The following is a 19174-nucleotide window of genomic DNA, read 5'->3' on the forward strand; positions in this document are numbered from 1 at the left end:
CAGCCTTGTCAGAAGCGAGCAATTACGGAGGCAGCCATAGATCCCGCTTGTATGTATGTTGAACTTCTTTCGCACCATACATAGCCAACCGTGCTAATCGGAGGTACAGGGGAAGGTCAACAAACTAAATACAAAAAGCTTTTCTAAATAAATGAGTTTTCAACGTAGATTATTTAAAAGTACATCGCTCCAGTGGATTCCTAATATCGGAAGGAAGAGCATTCCAAGTGGCCGCAGAAGCGCATCTGAAAGCGCACGATGTAGTGACAATCTTTGTTCGATGGTTAGCCAAAAGCCACTGCTGCGAGGATGACCGGAATTCACATGATGGTTTATGCTCCTTGATGCGATCACCCCGCACTGACTAGCATGGTGAAGTCTGGTCAAACAACCCCCACTAATGACATCGTGCGAGCAGGGCTTTTTCAAAGGAGGATTACGAAAGACCATGAATAGTAAAAGCATTATTATATTTATTATTATATATGACGTGTAAATGATTTCCCTGTTCCCATGATGCACTCCATTGGTGGGACTTGAGAGAGGGGGGGGGGTGGAGGAAGGGCCACACCTTGGACATGCGCTCCTTGCTCCAGCGTGCTACGCCGCGGCTCACGGCCAGCACGCTCTCCGACGCGCGGTTCATCAACTGCTGCACTTGCTCGAGCGCCGGCTGCACGGCCACCGTGGGGATGTCCAGCGTCGCCTCCGTGCGCAGGAACGGCCGTGGGGGCGTCCGAGTCTTGCCGCCCCCATCGCTCTCTGAGTGGCACCGCCAGTGGTAATCGGGGTATTATTTATCGTTGTTGTTGTCGTCGTCGTTATGTTATTATCGTCTTGTTTGGGTCTTTCGGTAAAGTCACGTAGATTGGTTCGTCATCGTCATAATCATCATCATCGTCGTCCTGGATATTGCCAGTATTATGATGGTCATTGTTAACGATGTTATCAGCATCCTTATAAGCATTTTTCGCGATCGTCATCATCATCATTCATACTGTCATCATCAGCCTTGTCAATCATGGTTATCGTCATCATCGCGACAGTCATAATTTCCATCGTAATCACCACCATTTTTAGCATCACTTTTGTCATCATCTTCATCATCACCATAGTTCTCATCATTGCCATAATCAGCGCTATCATCAATCGCCATTGCCAATGTCACAAATGCATCACTATTAGCACCGTTGGCAAAGCGACTGCAGTCATTATCGTCATAACCACTCATACATCTCGTACCACTTGTAGTTACGGTTCCCAACAGCAACCAATGAAAATCACAACTGAGCAATTACCAATAACGAAACAAAACGTCGCGGCACTTCAATAACACTCCCGAATTACTCAACCGACATTACAACGATGAACTTGCGAGCACAAATAAACAATCGCTGAAGTAAACACATCCATTCGGCTTCACAGAGCCGCCGCCACCGCCGTTCCGACACAAGTACGACCGCGCTCAGCCCGCACCCATGAAGCTGAGCGCAGCCGAGGAGTGGATGCGCCGGCGCACGGCCTCCAGCGTGCTGCGCGTGGCCCGCAGCAGCGCCTCCGAGTTGCGGGCGCTGTACAGGCCCAGGAGCTCCTGGGCGTCCTCGCGCAGCGCCTCCGCCTGCGCCTCCCGCCGCCGCTGGCGCCGCTTCAGCGAGGGCGAGCGCGCCGACGACGTCGCCACCGCCGCCGTCCCCCGCGGTGTCGCCGCCACGGTGGAGGACGCCCGGCTCGGCGCCCGCCGGCTCTCGCTACGGCTCTCGCCTGCGAGGAGGGGCGGGGGTCGGTGTCGCGCACGTGCCAAACGGGGAGGTTAGCGCACCGGGAAGGTAGCGCAGCGGTCCCGTCCTCTGCGCTACGAACCCAACAATTCTGGGTTTGAAATCCCGGCCATGGTTAACGCCAGTGGCGATTGTTGTTTGAACTGGGCCTCCTTGGGGAGTAATTCAACAGACTCAATTCTTGATTTCCAGAAGGATAATTCGGCTTAATGAAAATAATAGTATACACTGTATAATGTAACCATACGGAAGTTACCGTAAATACAGTCATGTAACCGACACGGCACTAGGGAGTCTTTGCCCAGCAGTGTGCCGTTCTCTAAAACAGAGGCTTTCACTGCTCTGTGAGGGATCTGAATGGACATTTTGTCTCAAGACATGAAACCAAAAAGCACAATTAAAAGTTGACTTAAAGCTTTCGTGAGTGCAGGAATTCATATTCTTTGGGTCTTTCGGTAAAGCCACGTAGATAGATCAAATAATAAAAAATAATAAAAGTAATAAAATATAATAAAAATAATAACAATATCACGACGTTTCGATTGCAACCCAAGCAATCGTCATCAGGTGATCAATCTACGTGGCTTCACCGAAAGACACAAAGAACATAATTAAAAGCTCGGGGCGCTTGACACATCACTGAGCGCATTTCACTCCCTGTACGGCACCATGGTGCTGAACAGCAAGATCGGGACGTAGGCCTCACAGCCCCGCCAAATTCAGTAAAACTTCTCCAAGCCAGGCTCAGTGAAGCCAGACTTCCGTGTATGCCAGAAATGGCCACGTCGGCCAGTTACATATTTATCCTTTTAAGGCCACAGTGTTGTTGAAAAATGTGTTTACTATTTAGTATTCGTGCTTTTGCACCACTGCCAATGCAGCCTTACAGTTAGCATATCAATGCATCATATTTATTTGTAGTCTGCCGTAGAATCTGACCTGACCGCCAATGGGTCAGGCTTCCAGAAGTTTTACTGTCTTGCCACTCAGCGTCCGCTGCGGTGGTCGTGCCGCGTGGGTCTGCGCGTCGACTCAAGAGCGAGTAAAGAAATAATGGTCGTGCCAGGCTGGGTGTCTCCTCCATCTCCAGGCAGTTCGCCATCGCGGTCGGACGGCTCTGTGTCCACGAACAGGTTGATGAGCTCGTTAGTGGCCTCCTCCACCTGGGCACTGCGACTCTGCAACGTCTGAGACCCCTTGGCGCACAAGTCCTGGACACCGCACAGCACGTACACGCGCGCACGCACGCGTCGTACGCATACAGCAATTTCGCCAACCCACTGCTGGATGAGGCCCCCCATTCATCACCACGCTGCTGGCGAGTGCAGCTAAGTGAAAGTGGGCGAGCATATACGTTGTAGAATAGTACAGTACAACAACACGTTTTGACATACTGCCATCTGCCGACAAAGTAGCAGCCTATAACACCCGTTTTAAGAGTAGTGATCGCCCATCCAAGCGCTATCTAGGCTCATTCCTAAGTGGCTTCAGGGATCTGATCAGATCGGGCGCATTATTAGAGATGTGGTCATAGCCATGCACATGTATACGTACTGTACACATGCAGGCGAAGCGATGGCACAGTGGTTAGCACACCGCACTATGATCCCAGAGGGAGTTCCAATTCCCGGCCAGGGCTAGCATCAGTGGTGACGAAGTCTATAAGAACAGGCTACACGAAGGCTCTCCCCCGGTTCACCACCTCGGCAGCGACCACCGCAGTGAAGTCCGCACCTGCACGGAGCGCAGGAACTCGTCACAGCTCCAGGGCTCGCCGGTGGGCAGCGAGCACAGCGGAGTGGCGCTCATCTCGCGCAGCACGGCCTCGATGCGGAACTCGATGAGGTCGTTGGCTCGGTCCAGCAGGAGCTCCAGCTCGCCTGGAGGGCGGGGCAAACGGGAGGGGGCGGGGAATGGGGCGAGGCGATTAGGCCGTGACGTGGACAGCGGTTGCGTCGCTCGATTGAGCCCGATGAGATCTTAGCTACCTCGCCTGGTATACAGGAGGTCGTGGGTTCGATTCCGACCCTGACGTCTGTATATTTGGCGTTCGCATATCTCTCTCTCCCTCCGTGGTCGCGTGGATTTTTCTCCGGGTCCTCCGGTTTTTTCCTCCACGTTAAGAATCACCAAGTGTTTCGAGTATTTGGCTGCTCACATGATACGCCACTTTGTCGAGCTTTCACTTGTGGCCAGGTCACTTCTGAAAACGAGCTACGTAGCTCAGTGGGCCTTACCTGGTAAAATATAAATTGTTTAGTTTTTAGTTTGGTTTAGAGAAGTGATTGGTGGTGACAGCTTCATGGCAGCCACTTGATTAGTTGACAGAACTGCTGAACCCCGGCTATTAATGCTTTGTTGTCCCTTACCCGCACTTCCGATTAGCACAGTTGTTCAACACACGTATATTTGATTTTTGCATTGTCTTTATGCTGTTCACCTTTTGGCGCTCTCTTGTCTTAACACCGGTGGTGAGATCAGGCCATTAAGGAGGCTGTCTCTGGTGTAGGCCAATCAGTTCCAAGGACAATGCATGCATTAACACACCATGTTTGTTCACGTGTTTTATCACAAGCATGTGTGGTTAATGCAGACTTGATAATGCCTTACAATCGGTGTCTATTTTGTGTTTGAACATCGAAACACCTCCTGTATTATTTACGGCAAGGGTAAAGCCTATCAATTTTTCCATCATCTTGATATCCGCAACAAAGGGTCCCATAGATACAGCTTGATTCGTCGTTGAGGAAGTAATGACAGTTTTCAATCCTAGATCTTCATGAAACCAGGCAGCAGTCGCTTCATCCAGCGGACATCTATGAACTCAACGGGTCCTGGCATCAGTCGCTAACCGGGGGTCCCTCCGACGAGTCCTCACGGCAGTCGCTAACCGGGCCCCGCCTCACCGAGGGCCGCGAGGGCTGCCTCCACGTATGAGTGGACGTTGAGCGACGTCCAGGTGAGCGTGGTGAGGCCGGGCTGCAGCGCCTCGTTGACGCGTGCCAGGTGCGGCTCCAGCAGCTTCCTGTAGGTGGCGCTGATCTTCCCGCGCACGCGCGCGTGCTCCGCCACCAGCACCTGCGGCGGGCGCAGGGGAGAGGGGGCATCGTCGAGTGCCATCGTGCAGAGGAAACTGACCGTGGGCGTGAAGCTGTACCAACAATTCTGGGAGGCTCAACTGGGAAGCGTGGCGGCGAGTTAGTCGCTCTCATCAGGAAGCTCCTGTACCGGAACGAGGAACCAATTCGATTGGCGAGTGCGTGGCTTCAGGAGGGACTAAACTGGAGAACTCGGAAAAAGCCCACCCTGCATTATAGGGGCCGTCCATAAATGACGACACGCGATTTTTGACGATTTTTGACCTCCCCTCCCTCGTCACAAAAAGTCAGACCCCCCCCCTCAAATATGACGTCACAAAACTCTGCCCCCCCCCCTCCCCCAAAACCATATTTCCATTTTGAAAATAAAACATGCTTCAAATCGCTTTAAACTACTGCCACTGTAGTGCGCATTTAATGTGGCGCTGCACTCTGATGTTGTAGGAGAAGTTACGTATTAAAAAGGAGGCGTTGGAAAGCTTAAATTTAGCATAAAATTAACTTGAAAATATTCAACATCTAACTAAAACTGTAGATGTTCAGAATATTATATTGAAATTATCTTATAATTATAAAATATCAAACGTAATTATAACTATTAAAAAAATACTTGAAACTTTGCAGTAGAACGAAGCAAAATGGAGAGTACAATTATAACAATCACATATTCATTCCACAGAATGAACAGCCCTGTTAGAATAATTATAATCAAAATGTTTAATAACAATCATTAAAAAATGTTCAAAATGTATGCTTCTCGATTCTCCCATGGAGAAGCAAAATGCTCCTTCGTGGAATAAATAAAAGGTTACCTTAGTAAATTTAAATAATCAAATAGTTAATAATGAAAATTAATCATAATTAGTGTTGTTATAACAATTCTATATTTATTTAAAGTTTCGCGTTTTGATGTGACGTCACATTTCTCAAACCCCCCCCCCTCCTCATCACACATCGTCACAAATGTCTGACCCCCCCCCCCAGGTGCGTGACGTCATTTATGGACGGCCCGTTATGAGGGGGTGACACTCGGCACTACGATCTCCTGGCCACACCACCACACAGCATCCCAATGTTTCACGTTTGGAAGAAAATCAGAGTACCCGGAGATAACCCACGCATACGAGGGCATTGCACTCAAACCTCCACACGAATAAAATCCACGAACACTTTGCTGTACTCCAAGCCACCACGGAGCCCCACGCCTACAACGCATGGCGCCCGGGCCACGAACTAACCAGGCCGAAACTCGCTTGGCTTGGCTCTTACAGGATCCCGCCGTGACGTGGTCGCACCTGCAGCTGTCCGTAGACGCGGCGAAGCTGCGGGTGCTTGAGCCGCAGCGCCTGCGCCACTGGCGGCACCTCGAGGCCCATGCGCAGCATCCGCTCGGCCTCGCGCAACAGCGCCGGCACCTGGGGGTCGAGGTTCACAAAGAGGTCGCCGCGGGCGCTGTCGTCGTCCTCGCGCCGCACGAGCAGCGACGCCTGCAGGCCCCCGCGGACGCCCTCCGCCTGCGGGACACGCGGGGGAGGAGGCGCGCGTGAACGTGCGTGGGGACGCGGTAAGCGCAGTCGCGCACGCACACACATTGATAGTCACACACAGACTCACACAGTCTTATACACTCGCACAAAGACAAAAATACACTGTATAGCCTTAACAGACTGTTGGGGCAAGTGCTGTTACCGAGCACCTATGAAGGGTGATACGGCACACGAGGGGGTGATGTGGCCAGTGCCACGCCCGGCCGCCTTTGTGTCCCGAGTGGCGATGTATACAAACCACACATAGGTACTCAATTGAGGCTGAGTCGGCCCAGGGGAGGCCCAGAAACCGGTTCAGATAATCGTCACCGCTGTTGGCCGTAAGCGAGAATCTAACTCGTCGGGGTCACCGCGTTCGGAGCGTGCACACGGTCACGTACAAATGAACGGTGACACGCGCGCGCACGCAGTGCGGCAACACGTGACGGCGCAGCGACACGCGAACGCACGGTGTGGTGCCGCCAAGCGCCCGCACCGTGCAACGCTCCACTCAAGCACGGACGAGAGGCAGGGTAAACAACGCACAGCAGGAGGGGTAAACAAGTTCATTTTGTGTTACTCAAGCGAGAACTCAAAAGAGACCAGGATGAGGTGTCATTTGCAGAGTGACCTGGGGAGGCATTCGTCTGCTGCCAGTAGATGGGGGGGGGAGGGTGGGGGGGCAATGATGGCTGCTGTGTTGTACCATCCCAATTGAGCCATTGGTGGTGTCGTTTTCAAAAGTGGCAAATTTGGAGATTGGTGCCAGAAAGATGTGGCCACTACTTGAGCCATATTGGCACAAGACAGAGGAAAGTGGAAACAAATGACCAAATGTGCAGTGGACACCTACAGGCTATCTGCCCATGGATCGTGATGATGATGATGCTGTCACAAAATGTCGGGGGATCTTTAATGTCCACTGCGAAGTAGACGGCGCGTAGTAGTATCACGGTTAAATACGCACCGCTGTAATAATCACGGTGGTCTGATTCTTACTGCGACACGTGGATTCGAACCGCGAACCTCTGCGCCACAGCCAGGCCACGCCATGGCGCCCAACACGGCTGATTGTACGGTGTGAGGACATGGTCAAAGGATGGGGTGGATAAAGCAAAGTGGACAAAGAGCACAGGTAGCCACCACGGGTAGTCGGGTTGCAACACAAGGCAGGGGTGAACACAGTAGACCGTCGCTGTGCACGTGTTCTGGAACCACGAGTTTCACGTATTCGCGAGTTACTAAATGCATACTGATTCCCTATTGGCGACAACTGTGCGCTGTTATCAAACACCTTGCATCTCCCGAGGAGTCATCCTCCTGATATTCCTCACTATCAACACCACCTCCATCGTCATCAAATCATCATCAAAGGTAATTAGTTACTCACTCGTACCAGGAACGTAACCCCATTTTTCCCGTTGGAACAAGGTTTCTGCATTCGCGAATTCTGCATTCGCGAGCGCTTTCAAGAACGTAACCCTCGCCAGATAGAGAGGGTTTACCGCATTTCACTGGGGTGAACGCGGCCACCGGGAGGCAGCCGACGCCACCGCCGCCACTCCCGCTCGTTCGCTCGCTCGCTACCTGCCGCAGCCAGGCCCTGTGGTAGAGCATCTCGTACTCGAGCAGCACGCGCGCCACGCGGTTGTAGTTTCGCACGCAGCGGCGCCCGTCGGGCAACTCGAGGGCGCGCGGGCAGCGCTGCAGCAGCTCCATGGGCGCCTGCAGGCGGCGCACGAGCTGGCGCGCCCACGCCACGCGGCCCGACACGGGCGGCGCATCGCGAGCCAGCGGCGGGTCCTGCTTCTGGCGCGCGTACGCCCGCGACACGGCCTCGATCTCCCGCGCAAAGCCCTGCACCGCCTGCTGGTACTTCTCCTCCACGCCCAGATCCGGGATGCCCAGCCTAGCGGCGGAGAGCGGGGGGGCGGGAGGGACGCGTGTGAGGCGGCGGGGCGGGTGGGGCGGCGGGGGAGGGAGAAAGTGGGAAGGGTCAGGGGGAGAAGAAAACGGTCGAGGGTGAGATCTTGGAGAGTAGACTCGAGCACAGTTGGGCACTTTGGTTTTGTTGATTTTCGTTTGGCGTAGATATTTCCTATTCCGTATTGTTTTGAAATATTATGTGTAGTCTGTAATCACTGAGCAATGATTTTGAAATGTACTCATTGGGAGAACACGGGATAAAAAAAGTGATGATGATGGGAGGATGGCGAATTCTGGGGAAAGAGAGGAGAGGCAGAAGGAGTTGAATCAGGGAGAGAGGGGAGAATGGGAGGAAGGAGTGGTGCTGGACGGAGAGAGGAGGGGGGAACCAGGGACCAAGGGGGAAGACGGAGAGAGGGGGATGAAACAATTTTGGCACAGAACCTGGTGCAAGGAATGGCATGGGGAGGGGGGCTGTAAATTTTCCCCTCTCTGTGTAGCCCAGCACCTGGTCACCTCCAGCCCATGGGCCTTGGTGCGGTTGCACCGCCTGCACACTCTGCAGCTACGCCACTCTGAACCAGTAGGAAAGGTGGAGAGCCAGGAAGAGAAGAGAGTGGCCGGATGGGAAGGGAGATCCTTCCGACTGCGAGTCGGTGGTGATAGCCACGGTGCGTGACGAACATCGACTGTCGTGATAAGATCTGGTGATGCGATCTGTAGAGGCATGAGACCTTACTTCTCAAACTTCTGCAACAGGACCAGGGCCCTCTCCGTGCTGTTGACCTTCTCGAAGGAGCTGTCCATGAATTGGCGAATCTGGGCCTGGCCGTGAGAAGGGAGCAAATAGACCGTCATTTAAATTGTGTATGCGTGAACAAGAGCCAGCTTCTAAAATTTCATGAGCTACCATTTGTGGCCAGCTCGCTTCTTGAAAATGAGCTATGTAGCTCAGCGGGCCTTACCTGGTAAAGTAAAAAAGATTTTATAGTTTTACGAGGCCATGTGAAATGTCAAAGGATCACTGGCTGGTGGTCATGGGACAGACCCAGGTGTGCTCGACCACCATACCACATGCACTGCTCGTGGAAACCATGCGCTCTCTCGTTTTTTTACATACATTTTCCAAAATATATATTTTAAAAAACTAAAGTTCTTCAAAACAATTTAATTGGAACACGTTTCAGCCCTCTGCAAATTTATTTCGGCCTCCTCACCCACCACAGTTACAATGAATTGCTAAGAACATTGGGTCACGGTTAAACTTGCGTGGGTATACATTTAAGAGTAATAATCGTGGACAGGATGGTAATTCCCCCGCCCCCCCCCCCCCCCCCCATCGTGGAGGGCGGCTCCCAAACGAAGCGACGCTGCTCTCTCCGAGCTCACATGGAGATCGCTGATCTGCGCGCAGAATTCATCGTAGTCCTCATCGAAGTCGACCCTCCTGTGATCCAGCACGCTGTAGGGCTTCTTCATGAAGTCCGTCACGATCGTCTGCAGCACAAGAGCACTCCTCTCTTTGTCGTTGCCCGAGTCCGCGATCGTTCATTGATTTTGAATAAATTGGAAATGTTTACGTGTTTAAAATATGCAAAGAAATGCAAATGAAGTAGTTCAAACATTGTTTTAGAAGAGACGCAAGACAGCAGGAGAAATGGAACGTTGGGCCAAAGTTGGCGTAACGGTTTCAACCACATGATACGTTGGCCCCACGTAAGTGTTTTTTTTTTGGGTTAGATCGCGTAAATATAAATGTGTCATTAAATGTATATGTCATTTACATTTACGTGATTTAACCAAATAAAAACTTCTATCATTGATAACATTGGTCGTGAAAGCCTATGTGTTAAGTTGGCCCCACGCTTTAACGTTTTTTTACGAGGACAATGCCTCTACTTGTAGTTCTAGAACTCCCCCTTGCCCCCCCTTCCGATATTGAGAGATAATTTGCTCCCCACGATATCTTCCTGGGTTTTTCACAGCTCCGACGCGGTGGGAAACCCTAACCTGCCACGTGGCGGCCAGCGGCTGCAGCCCCTCGATGCGCGAGTGCTGCAGGCAGGCGTACGCGTCGGCCGTGCTGTAGAAGCCCGCGAGCTTGGTGAGCCGCCGCTGGAACGCGTCGAACTTTCCAAAGATGTACATCTCGCTCAGGTCGAACGGGCGCTCGCCCGGCGTCTCCTCCAGCCGCTTCTTGGTGCGGTGGAAGCACTGCTGGTACTCCTAGGGGGGTACGGAGGGTGGGGGGAGCACGGGGTGGGGGGGGGGGGAGCACGGGGTGGGGGTGGGGGCACAGGAGCGACGGGGAAAATGGGGGGGGGGGGGCATCGGGAGAGGTTATTTGAAGTGCCTACCACGATCAACACTCGAATTCCTCACTCCCTGCTGTTTATTTTATAACTCCACCGCTTTTAAGACACCCATTTGTCTCTCCACATAAAATTCGATATTTCTCAGCCTATTAACATACTAACTTTCCAGACCAATATTGTCCAACAGCCTTTGTTTATGCAAGCATACTCTCAACTGGCTTTGACCTCTTGGGCCTCGTCAGCTTGATGAACAATGATGCTGAGCTGCCAGATACTCTTGGGCCCTGTCAGAACAATAAGACAACAATGTATAGTTTACATTCTTAGCTCTTTCGGTAAAGTCACGTTGAAGGGAAACAATAAAATAATAAAATATATATAAAACAATAAAAATTCTCACGACGTTTCGACCATAACACAAACGGTCGTCATCACGTGACTTTACCGAAAGAGCTAAGAATATGAATTACTGCAGTCACGAAAGCTTTAAATCAAAATGTATAGTTTATCACACATCAACCGGCCAATGAAACTCACAAACATTTAAACAACATAAATAGTTATCTCATATCTCCTGGCGCCATTTATATGACGTCTGGAGGGAGGGGCGGCCGCAAGCGGACCTGGTTGAGACGCACGCAGGCCTCGATCTTCTTGATCACGGCCTCCTGCGGCTGCTCCCACACGGACGCCGTGCCGTTGTTGCTCATGTACGCCTTGCACGCCGTCAGCATCTGATTGGTCACCTGAGAGCAGCGGACGTCATGACAGGAGTTTCCCAGAGATACAATTCCCCACAACGTCTCATTACACGCGCGCAGCATCATTATCATGCAGTCTGGAACTCCGTTCCTCCAACACTCTGTGCTGTCGACCCCCTGCCCCTGTTCAAGTCGAGACTCAAGGCCTTCCTTTTTGTCCCTCCACGACCGGCTGCCTCTCTCGATAAAATAAATATGCCCCTCTCTTTACAGCGTCTTACCATGCGGTCGCATTTAGATGCCGGCATATGAGTGCACATTGTACTGTTGAGATATGACGAGAGCTTCAAACTCATATCAGGTAGCCCGGGGCATACCGCCAAGGTGTGTGTGTCCACTAAATAAAATAAGAGGTGCATGTCTTTGGCTTGGTAACGGAATCAGAATTGCACGGCACCTTCACGAAGAGCGAGGTCATCTTCTCAGACGTGTTGTAGTGGCGCGAGATGCTGTGCATCATGCGGATGGCGTTCATGAGGCCTGGGATGGCGTCCACCATGCTAACCTGCATACCGCACGCACCGCACCACACCGCACACGCCGCACCACACCGCACACGCCGCTCCACACACACCGCACCACATACACCGCACCACACACACCGCATCACACCACACGCGCCATACCACACACACCGCACCACACCATGTCACACACAGCACATGCACCTCAAACGGCATACACACCGCAGAATACGCAGCACAAGATACGCACCACACCTCATGAACCACACCACACACATCATGTCACATGCACTGCACGACACACAAGCCCTGGAGCAAACGATACAAAATTACGACATTGACGATAAAGGTGGTATTGGCAGCAGTGATGTTGCTGCTACTTTTCTGTTGATGCTACTGATGACATTTGCAATGGTGATGATTTTGACAGCACATCTGCTGCTGATTATAATGGTGATGTCGATTACAACGGTGATGGCGATCACGATCACAGCCACAATGATAATAATGATGTAGTGCATTTCACATGAGCGCCTTAAGAGCTAATGTGCTGCTGATGCTACTACTGAGTGCAAGGAGCAAATATCGTCAGCACCCCCGCAAGGACAAAGATCCCCCATTTCGCCTTAACAGGCTGTTGGGGCAAGTGTTGTTAGTGAACGGCAAGGCATACGAGGGGGTGAGTGGGCAGCACCACGCCTGGCGGTCTTTGTCTCCCCGAGTGGAGGCCCAGGGCCGGTTCAAATAATCGTCACTGGTGTTGGCCATGAGCTGGAATCGAACCCGGGTCGCCAGGTTCATAGCGCAGCACGCTAACCGCTACACTATCGCTCCCCCCCCACACACACACACAGACACACACGCACGCACGCGTGTATACACACACGCGCGGACCGGATCGCTGTTGTAGAGAGGATCGCAGAACTTCTCCAGGCTGTACAGGTACTTCACGTTATCCTTCGCCTCGTTGGCTGTGTCCGTGATCCGGGCATCAAGCGCTCGCCACGTCTGCAGCAAAAGTCACCACCGCAGAACGGCATGGCCACGTGCTTTCAGAGGTCACAGCACCGGGGCAACAATCGCTGAGATCCTGGGGATCGATTCCGGGTTTGACAGCCCCGCCTGTGATCAAACCGGGTTCTCAATTGTGCTGTCAGATTGACAGCAGCAACTCAAACCAGTTAAATAATAAGTGACAATAATAATGTATATGTAAATAGTACATGAAAACATAAGCATCTCAAGATGATGTAAAGGGCAAACATATTCACATGAAGAGCACATTTACGCCAAATAAAAAATAAAATAAACATTTAATGGACCAATTGAGTGCCCCATCGGGTATAATGGTTCCTATAAGGGAACATATATCATTTACATCAGCTCAGCGCACTGACTAGGCCATTATGAGTCCCACTGAACCACCACCAACAACTACAGCAACAGCCGCCATTCGCCATGCAGTGCCACGACCCCTGTGCCAGGCCAGGTGCCCTTTCAGGCCCTGTGAAGTGTCAAAGTCTCGTTGACAAAGGGTCACCGGACAGACCCAGGTGCCATGGGTTGACTGACTGAAATGACTGGCAATATGCACCAGCTGTGCCCCCCTACTGTGCCAACTGTGAAGGAGACTACTGAACCACCAAGCCAGCTATGATACCCACAATTCTCGTCATGACCGGTCTCACAACAGGTTGTGCCAAGACGCGACAGCTGACCCCTGACCCCCGCTCCCCCGTGCCCCCCCTTCCCCCCCGGCGATGAGAGACGACGCCTCACCTTGAGCAACTTGGACTTGGCGGCGGTGAGGACCCCGAGGACGGAGCGCACCTCGCCCCCCTTGAGCTGCTCCAGGAGGAAGCCGAAGCGTGCCGTGCGCTTCTTCCAGTGCTCCAGCTCTGCACGGGGCCCCACGTCGTCCGCCTCGCGGCGCATCTGGTCGCTCTCCGCCAGGACCTGCGGGGCCGGGAGGACGGGGCGCGGCGGGCAGGCACGGGGGGAAAGGCGGTCGTTGAGCGATTCTCACAAAGCCACATGCATGTGCATCTGTAGGTAAGTTTTGGTGAGCGGTAGTGCAACGGTTAGCGAGCTGTGCTATGAACCCGGTGACCGAGTTAAATTCCGGCTCACGGCCAACACAAGTGACGATTTTTTTAATCCGTCCTGGGCCTCCCCTAGGTCCACTCAGCCTCAAATGAGTACCTTGTGTGATGTGTAAACATCCCCATTCAGGAGACAAAGGCGGCCGGGCGTGGTGCTGTCCACCTACCCCCACATGTGCCATGCCAGCCTTCATAGGTGCTTGCTAACAGCACTTGCCCCAACAGTCTGTTAAGGCTATACGGGGAATATTTGTCTTTGTATGTATGTTGAACTTATTTCGCACTGTGCGTAGCCAACCATACTAATTGGAGGTGCGGGGGAAGGACAACAAACTAAACACAAAAAAAGCAGTTCTAAAGAAATTAGCTTACAATCTACATTTCAAAGTGCATCTCTCCAGTCGCTTCCTAATATCGGAAGGAAGAGCATTCCAGACGGCCGCAGAAGCGCATTTGAAAGTCCGTTGATGCAGTGACCTTTTTCGTTCAATAGTTCGCCAAAATCCGCTGCGAGGATGCCCGAAGTTGGCGTGATGGTTTATGCTCCTTGACGAGATCATCACCAAGGTGTTGTGGTTCATTTGTGGCAAGCGCTTTGTGTGTAATGAGTGTGACCTAAATATGTATTCGTTCGGCAACCAGAAGCCAATGCAGCTCGGCAAGCACGGGACTGGACATGGTCGGATCTTGCAGAAAGCCATCACGACACGTGCCAAAGAATGTTTTCATTTTCGTATCTGCGTAAATGGATGCTTCTGTGCTTCTGCAAGGGTTAAAGCGCGCACTGGACCGAGGTCGCCGGTTCAGTCTCCCAACAGGCACAACAATTGAAACAGCGGTGCGACATTGTTCAATCTCCATGCCCCCTCCTACAACCCACCGCCTCTCTGCACCCAGCAGCATGAATGGGCGCGACAGTCAGTCGATCGACAAGTCGCGCGTGGTGGGGTGAAGTGTGAAGACTCCCAAGTGGAGCTCTCTAGAGCTACCTCTATAGAGGAGGCCCTCGTGCCACCGGTTGTGCGAGCAAACAATCGCAGAGCATGCGTTACCTTTACATTTGAGATCGACCTCAGCACGGTGGCGAGATGTTAACGACCTCGCCTGGTATGCAGGAGGGCGTGGGACCCTGACAGCTGTACATTCGGAGTTTGCATCTCTCTCTCCCCATGGGTCGCATGGTTTTTGCTCCGGGTCCTCCGGTTTTTCCCTCCACATTTATAAATCAACGTCACGCGTTCAGAGTAAGTGGCTGCTATAAATTTCCACGCAACAAGCCACTTCGTTGAGCTATCATTTATTGGCAGGTCGCTTCTGAAAAAAACAGCGCCGCAGCTCAGTGGGCCTTTCCTGGTAAAATAAAAATAGTTTTAGATTCATATTTGTTAATACTAATAGTAACGATCACACACACCTAGTAGTCGCGGTGGGGGGGTGGGGGCGGGCGGGGGGCACCGGCGACTTCACCTGCTCAATCTGCTTGAGCCACACGCGCACGCACGCCTCCACCCGCTCCAGGCTCTCGCTGCTGCTCGCCACCGCCGCGAAGTCGCCGGGGCTGCTCACGCCACGCAGGTCGCACGTGGAGCACGGCTTCAGCACCACCTGGCGGCGGAGGCGGCGGCGGGGAGACAGAGAGGGATAAAGATCCCCCGTCTAGCCTGAACAGGCTGTCGGGGCAAGTGCTGCTCGTGTACACGTATGAAGGCCGGCACGGCACACAATGGGGTTGGGTGGCCAGCACCGCGCCCGGCCGCCTTTGTCTCCCTAGTGGCGATGTTTACACACCGCACCAGGTACTCGTTTAATGGCTGAGTCGACCTAGGGGAGGATCAGGACCGGTTTAGAAATCACTCCTCAGCACTGATGTTAGCCATGGCCAGAAACACAGATAGTCGGGTCTTTAAACATTGTTCCTCACATGACAGTCTAAATGGTATTTTTTATTCTCAGAGCCGGAATTTAACCAAATTATGATGGGTTTTTTTACGTGATGGGTGAGGTAATTGGTCACCAGACTGAGACGGTCAACTCGCAACACCCACTTTAATCACAGTCGGCTGCCACAAACGATCAGTTCTGCAATCAAACAGTGGCCACATTAAATTTCAGGGTACGGGCAGGACGAGTTTCTCACCCCCCCACTCCCCCCCCCCCCCGCGCATGCATCACGCGCGTCAAGTCACCTTCTCTGCCAGGCTGGCCTGGGCTCCAGAGAGCACCCCTACGAAGTTGTCCAGGGCGCCGGCGAGCTTCAGCCGTGCAGCGGCCACGTGAACGCCGTCGGACTCCTTCTGGCCCTGCCCTTGGCCATGCCCTTGCCCCTGGGCCGGTGCTTGCCCCTGGCTCCGCAATGCCGGCAGGAAGACTTGCGTGAGCAGCTCCTCCAGGGCGCCGAGCAGCCCGGCGTCACCGACGTCCAGCACGCTCACGCTCACCTCCTGGCGGCGGCGCGACCGGTGGCGGCCAGTGGGTTAGTGTCGTGGGGGACAAGGAAGCCCACGGGGTTAGAGGGAAAGGAGGAGGCCACCGCCAACACCACCACCAGAGACAAAGACCCCCCGTATAGCCTTAACAGACAGTTGGAGCAAGTGTTGTTAGCGAACAGCTATGCAGGCCAACACACCACACCAGGTACTCATTCAAGGCTGAGTCGACCTAGGGGAGGCCCAGGACTGGTTCAGATACATGCCACTGTTATTGGTCGTGAGCGGGAATTGAACTCGGCTCAGCGGGGTTCGTAGCGCGGCGCACTAACCATTGCACTAACGCTCCCCACAAGACAAAGACACGACAAAGATCCCCCATATAGCCATAACAGACTGTAGGGGCAAGTGCTGTTAGAGAGCACCGCTCCCCACACACACAGAGGAACGTGCACTTACACGCGCACGCGTACTCCCAGCGGGAAGCTGGGACTCACTACACCGCGCAGACGATCGTAGCGCAGTGCGTTAACTACTTTGCCGCCGCCGCTCGCACCAGCGGCGCCGGACGTGGGGCACCTTGTGCACGTTGTCGACGGTTATGGCTCGGTCGGGGTGAGGGCGCACGAAGGCGACGCACGCCCCGTGCAGCGCGCAGTCCGCGCCGTCCGTCACGAAGACGCGCGGCCTCCGCGCGCGCGCAGACAGCGCGGCCGTCAGCGAGCTCGGCACTGGCGAGACACGGGGGCGAGAGCGCCGCTCACCGCCACGATCGTCGCGGGCCACGCTCACCGACAGATTAGCTGCCCTGCCAGATACTCGCCATCCTCACCAGGGATATACTCACCGGCCTCCACCGCCAACGTACTCACGATCACACCACAAAAATCACCACCATCCTGACCCACCCACTCGCCAATCCTGCTCATTGATCACCATCCCCAAAAATGTTCGTCATCATTAACACCATCGTCTACAGTATGCTCACTATCCTCACCAACATGCTCACCATCCTCACAACCAACATGATCCCAAATGCCACTAACACACTCATCCTCACCATTACGCACACCCTATGCCATTCAATACACAGCATCCTCCCTGTTACTCACCATTCTTACCAAGATATTTACCGAATTTCGCACACACGCGCCCCTGAATGATCACTCACCACTACCCCACTGCTCACACTCGCGCCGCTCAGCCTCACCTGCGTCCCCGTGCTCCGCATCCTGGTAGAAGAACATGAGGTGGGGGGTCCCCCCGCTCACAAAGAACCGCTCCATCCTGTCGATCTGCACAGAGGGGGACGGGTGATAACAACAGTCAAATGGTACTCAACACTTCGTTGAGCTTTGATTTGTGGCCAGGTCAGTGGGACTTACCTGGCAAAATATTATTATTTTTAATTTAAAATGTTTAAGTTTTCGTTGGTCACTTGTTCGTGCTTTTGAGCTCATCTCCGGCGCAACGGTTGTCAACAAAAAAGGCCACGAGACAACCGGCGAACCAACAACTTCCCCGAGTGACGTCATCCTCCAATATTCACCACCACCACCATGCAAACTACGCTCGCCAAGGAAAAGACCTGCTGAGTGTAAAACCAAACTCGGCTAAAGTCGGCAGAATGGAGCTTCTCATCGGCGGCCTCGATGGTCATGAACAGCGCTGCCTGCTGACGTCCGGTCAACCACGATGATCGGCGTTTTTAAGCCCACATATTAAAAAAAGAAAACATTCTTAATGTCCAGCGTCCCTCACGTCCAGTCTGGTTCACTGCCATCCACGCTCCCGTCTCGGCTTTCGCTCAATTACGGCGCGTTATGAGTTTGAAATTGATTGGTTGATTGCCATCGATCGAACCCCCCCCCCCCCGCTACGATGATCAGCAGTATGAACCGTGCAATATCGACGGCGCTTACGAGGCTCAACGTCAATTAGGCGCGGGGCTGATCGCCCGGGTCCTCTGGTGTCCTCACGCTTCCTAAACTCCTCTCCGCATTGCAATTGGCCACACGTCCCGACGCAGAACAAATCCATGGGGAGGGAACCGACATTCGTTTACAGTGACCCGAGGGTGCGCGCACGCCCGCGGCTCGAGCTCGGCGCGCACTCGCGGCTCGTCTGCGCAGCCCCCATGCCGAAGCGGGCGATCAGCGCCGAGCGGGGGCAGCGCCCTCCCCGAGCGACGGAGCTCGTTTCGACGGCGCGGCCGCCGCCGGCGCTTCGTCGGTCGCCGCGCCCCGTCGGCCGCACGGCGCCAGCCTCACCTGAGTGCCGTCCAGCACGGCCTCCTCGACGTCCGAGCGCTCCAGGCCCAGGCAGGAGGCGACCACGGCGAGCACGTGCTCGTGCCGCCCGTCCATCTGCGCCCGCTTGGCATCGCGCTCCTCCTTTAGCTTTTGCTGCGCACGCGAAGGAAGGGATCAGCCCATGGAGCCCCACACGGGCTGTTGGGGCAGGTTCTGTCGGCGGGCAGTCATGTAGGCGTTCATTTGAAGCTGAATCGACTAAAGGGCCGTCCATAAATGACGTCACGCGATTCTGGGCGATTTTTTACCCCCCCCCCTAGTCACACGGTGTCACAAAAAGTCAGACCCCCCCTGAAATATGACGTCACAAAGCTCTGCCCCCCCCTCCTCAAAAACCATATTTCCATTTTGAAAATAAAACATGCCTCAAATCGCTTTCATCTATTGTCATTGTAGTGCGTATTTAATGTGGTGCTGTTTATGAAAAAGTCTATTTAAGTAGAACGTGTTGTCTATATTTATTTAA

The 19174-nt window shown here is 53.4% G+C and overlaps 1 protein-coding gene across 1 annotated transcript in view; it reads right to left on the bottom strand.

The window, feature by feature from the left end:
* The window catches only part of DNAH5 (dynein axonemal heavy chain 5), a 111149-nt gene that overhangs the window by 59869 nt on the left and 32106 nt on the right, over positions 1 to 19174 (bottom strand). Inside the window, exons 2-20 of the mRNA XM_076069536.1 lie at positions 18667 to 18801; positions 17607 to 17691; positions 16976 to 17127; positions 16157 to 16411; positions 15438 to 15575; positions 13648 to 13824; positions 12763 to 12876; positions 11802 to 11909; positions 11267 to 11389; positions 10339 to 10554; positions 9718 to 9825; positions 9068 to 9153; positions 7990 to 8311; positions 6172 to 6390; positions 4685 to 4856; positions 3513 to 3658; positions 2768 to 2989; positions 1477 to 1801; positions 572 to 762 (exon numbers count right to left, since the gene is read on the bottom strand). Coding sequence (XP_075925651.1) covers positions 572 to 762; positions 1477 to 1801; positions 2768 to 2989; positions 3513 to 3658; positions 4685 to 4856; positions 6172 to 6390; positions 7990 to 8311; positions 9068 to 9153; positions 9718 to 9825; positions 10339 to 10554; positions 11267 to 11389; positions 11802 to 11909; positions 12763 to 12876; positions 13648 to 13824; positions 15438 to 15575; positions 16157 to 16411; positions 16976 to 17127; positions 17607 to 17691; positions 18667 to 18801 — 3294 coding nt within the window. The remainder of the gene's footprint in view (positions 1 to 571; positions 763 to 1476; positions 1802 to 2767; positions 2990 to 3512; positions 3659 to 4684; positions 4857 to 6171; positions 6391 to 7989; positions 8312 to 9067; positions 9154 to 9717; positions 9826 to 10338; positions 10555 to 11266; positions 11390 to 11801; positions 11910 to 12762; positions 12877 to 13647; positions 13825 to 15437; positions 15576 to 16156; positions 16412 to 16975; positions 17128 to 17606; positions 17692 to 18666; positions 18802 to 19174) is intronic.

This window comes from Petromyzon marinus, chromosome 25, assembly GCF_048934315.1.
Source record: "Petromyzon marinus isolate PM22_M1 ecotype Great Lakes invasive population chromosome 25, UKy_Petmar_22M1.pri1.0, whole genome shotgun sequence".
NCBI lineage: Eukaryota > Metazoa > Chordata > Hyperoartia > Petromyzontiformes > Petromyzontidae > Petromyzon > Petromyzon marinus.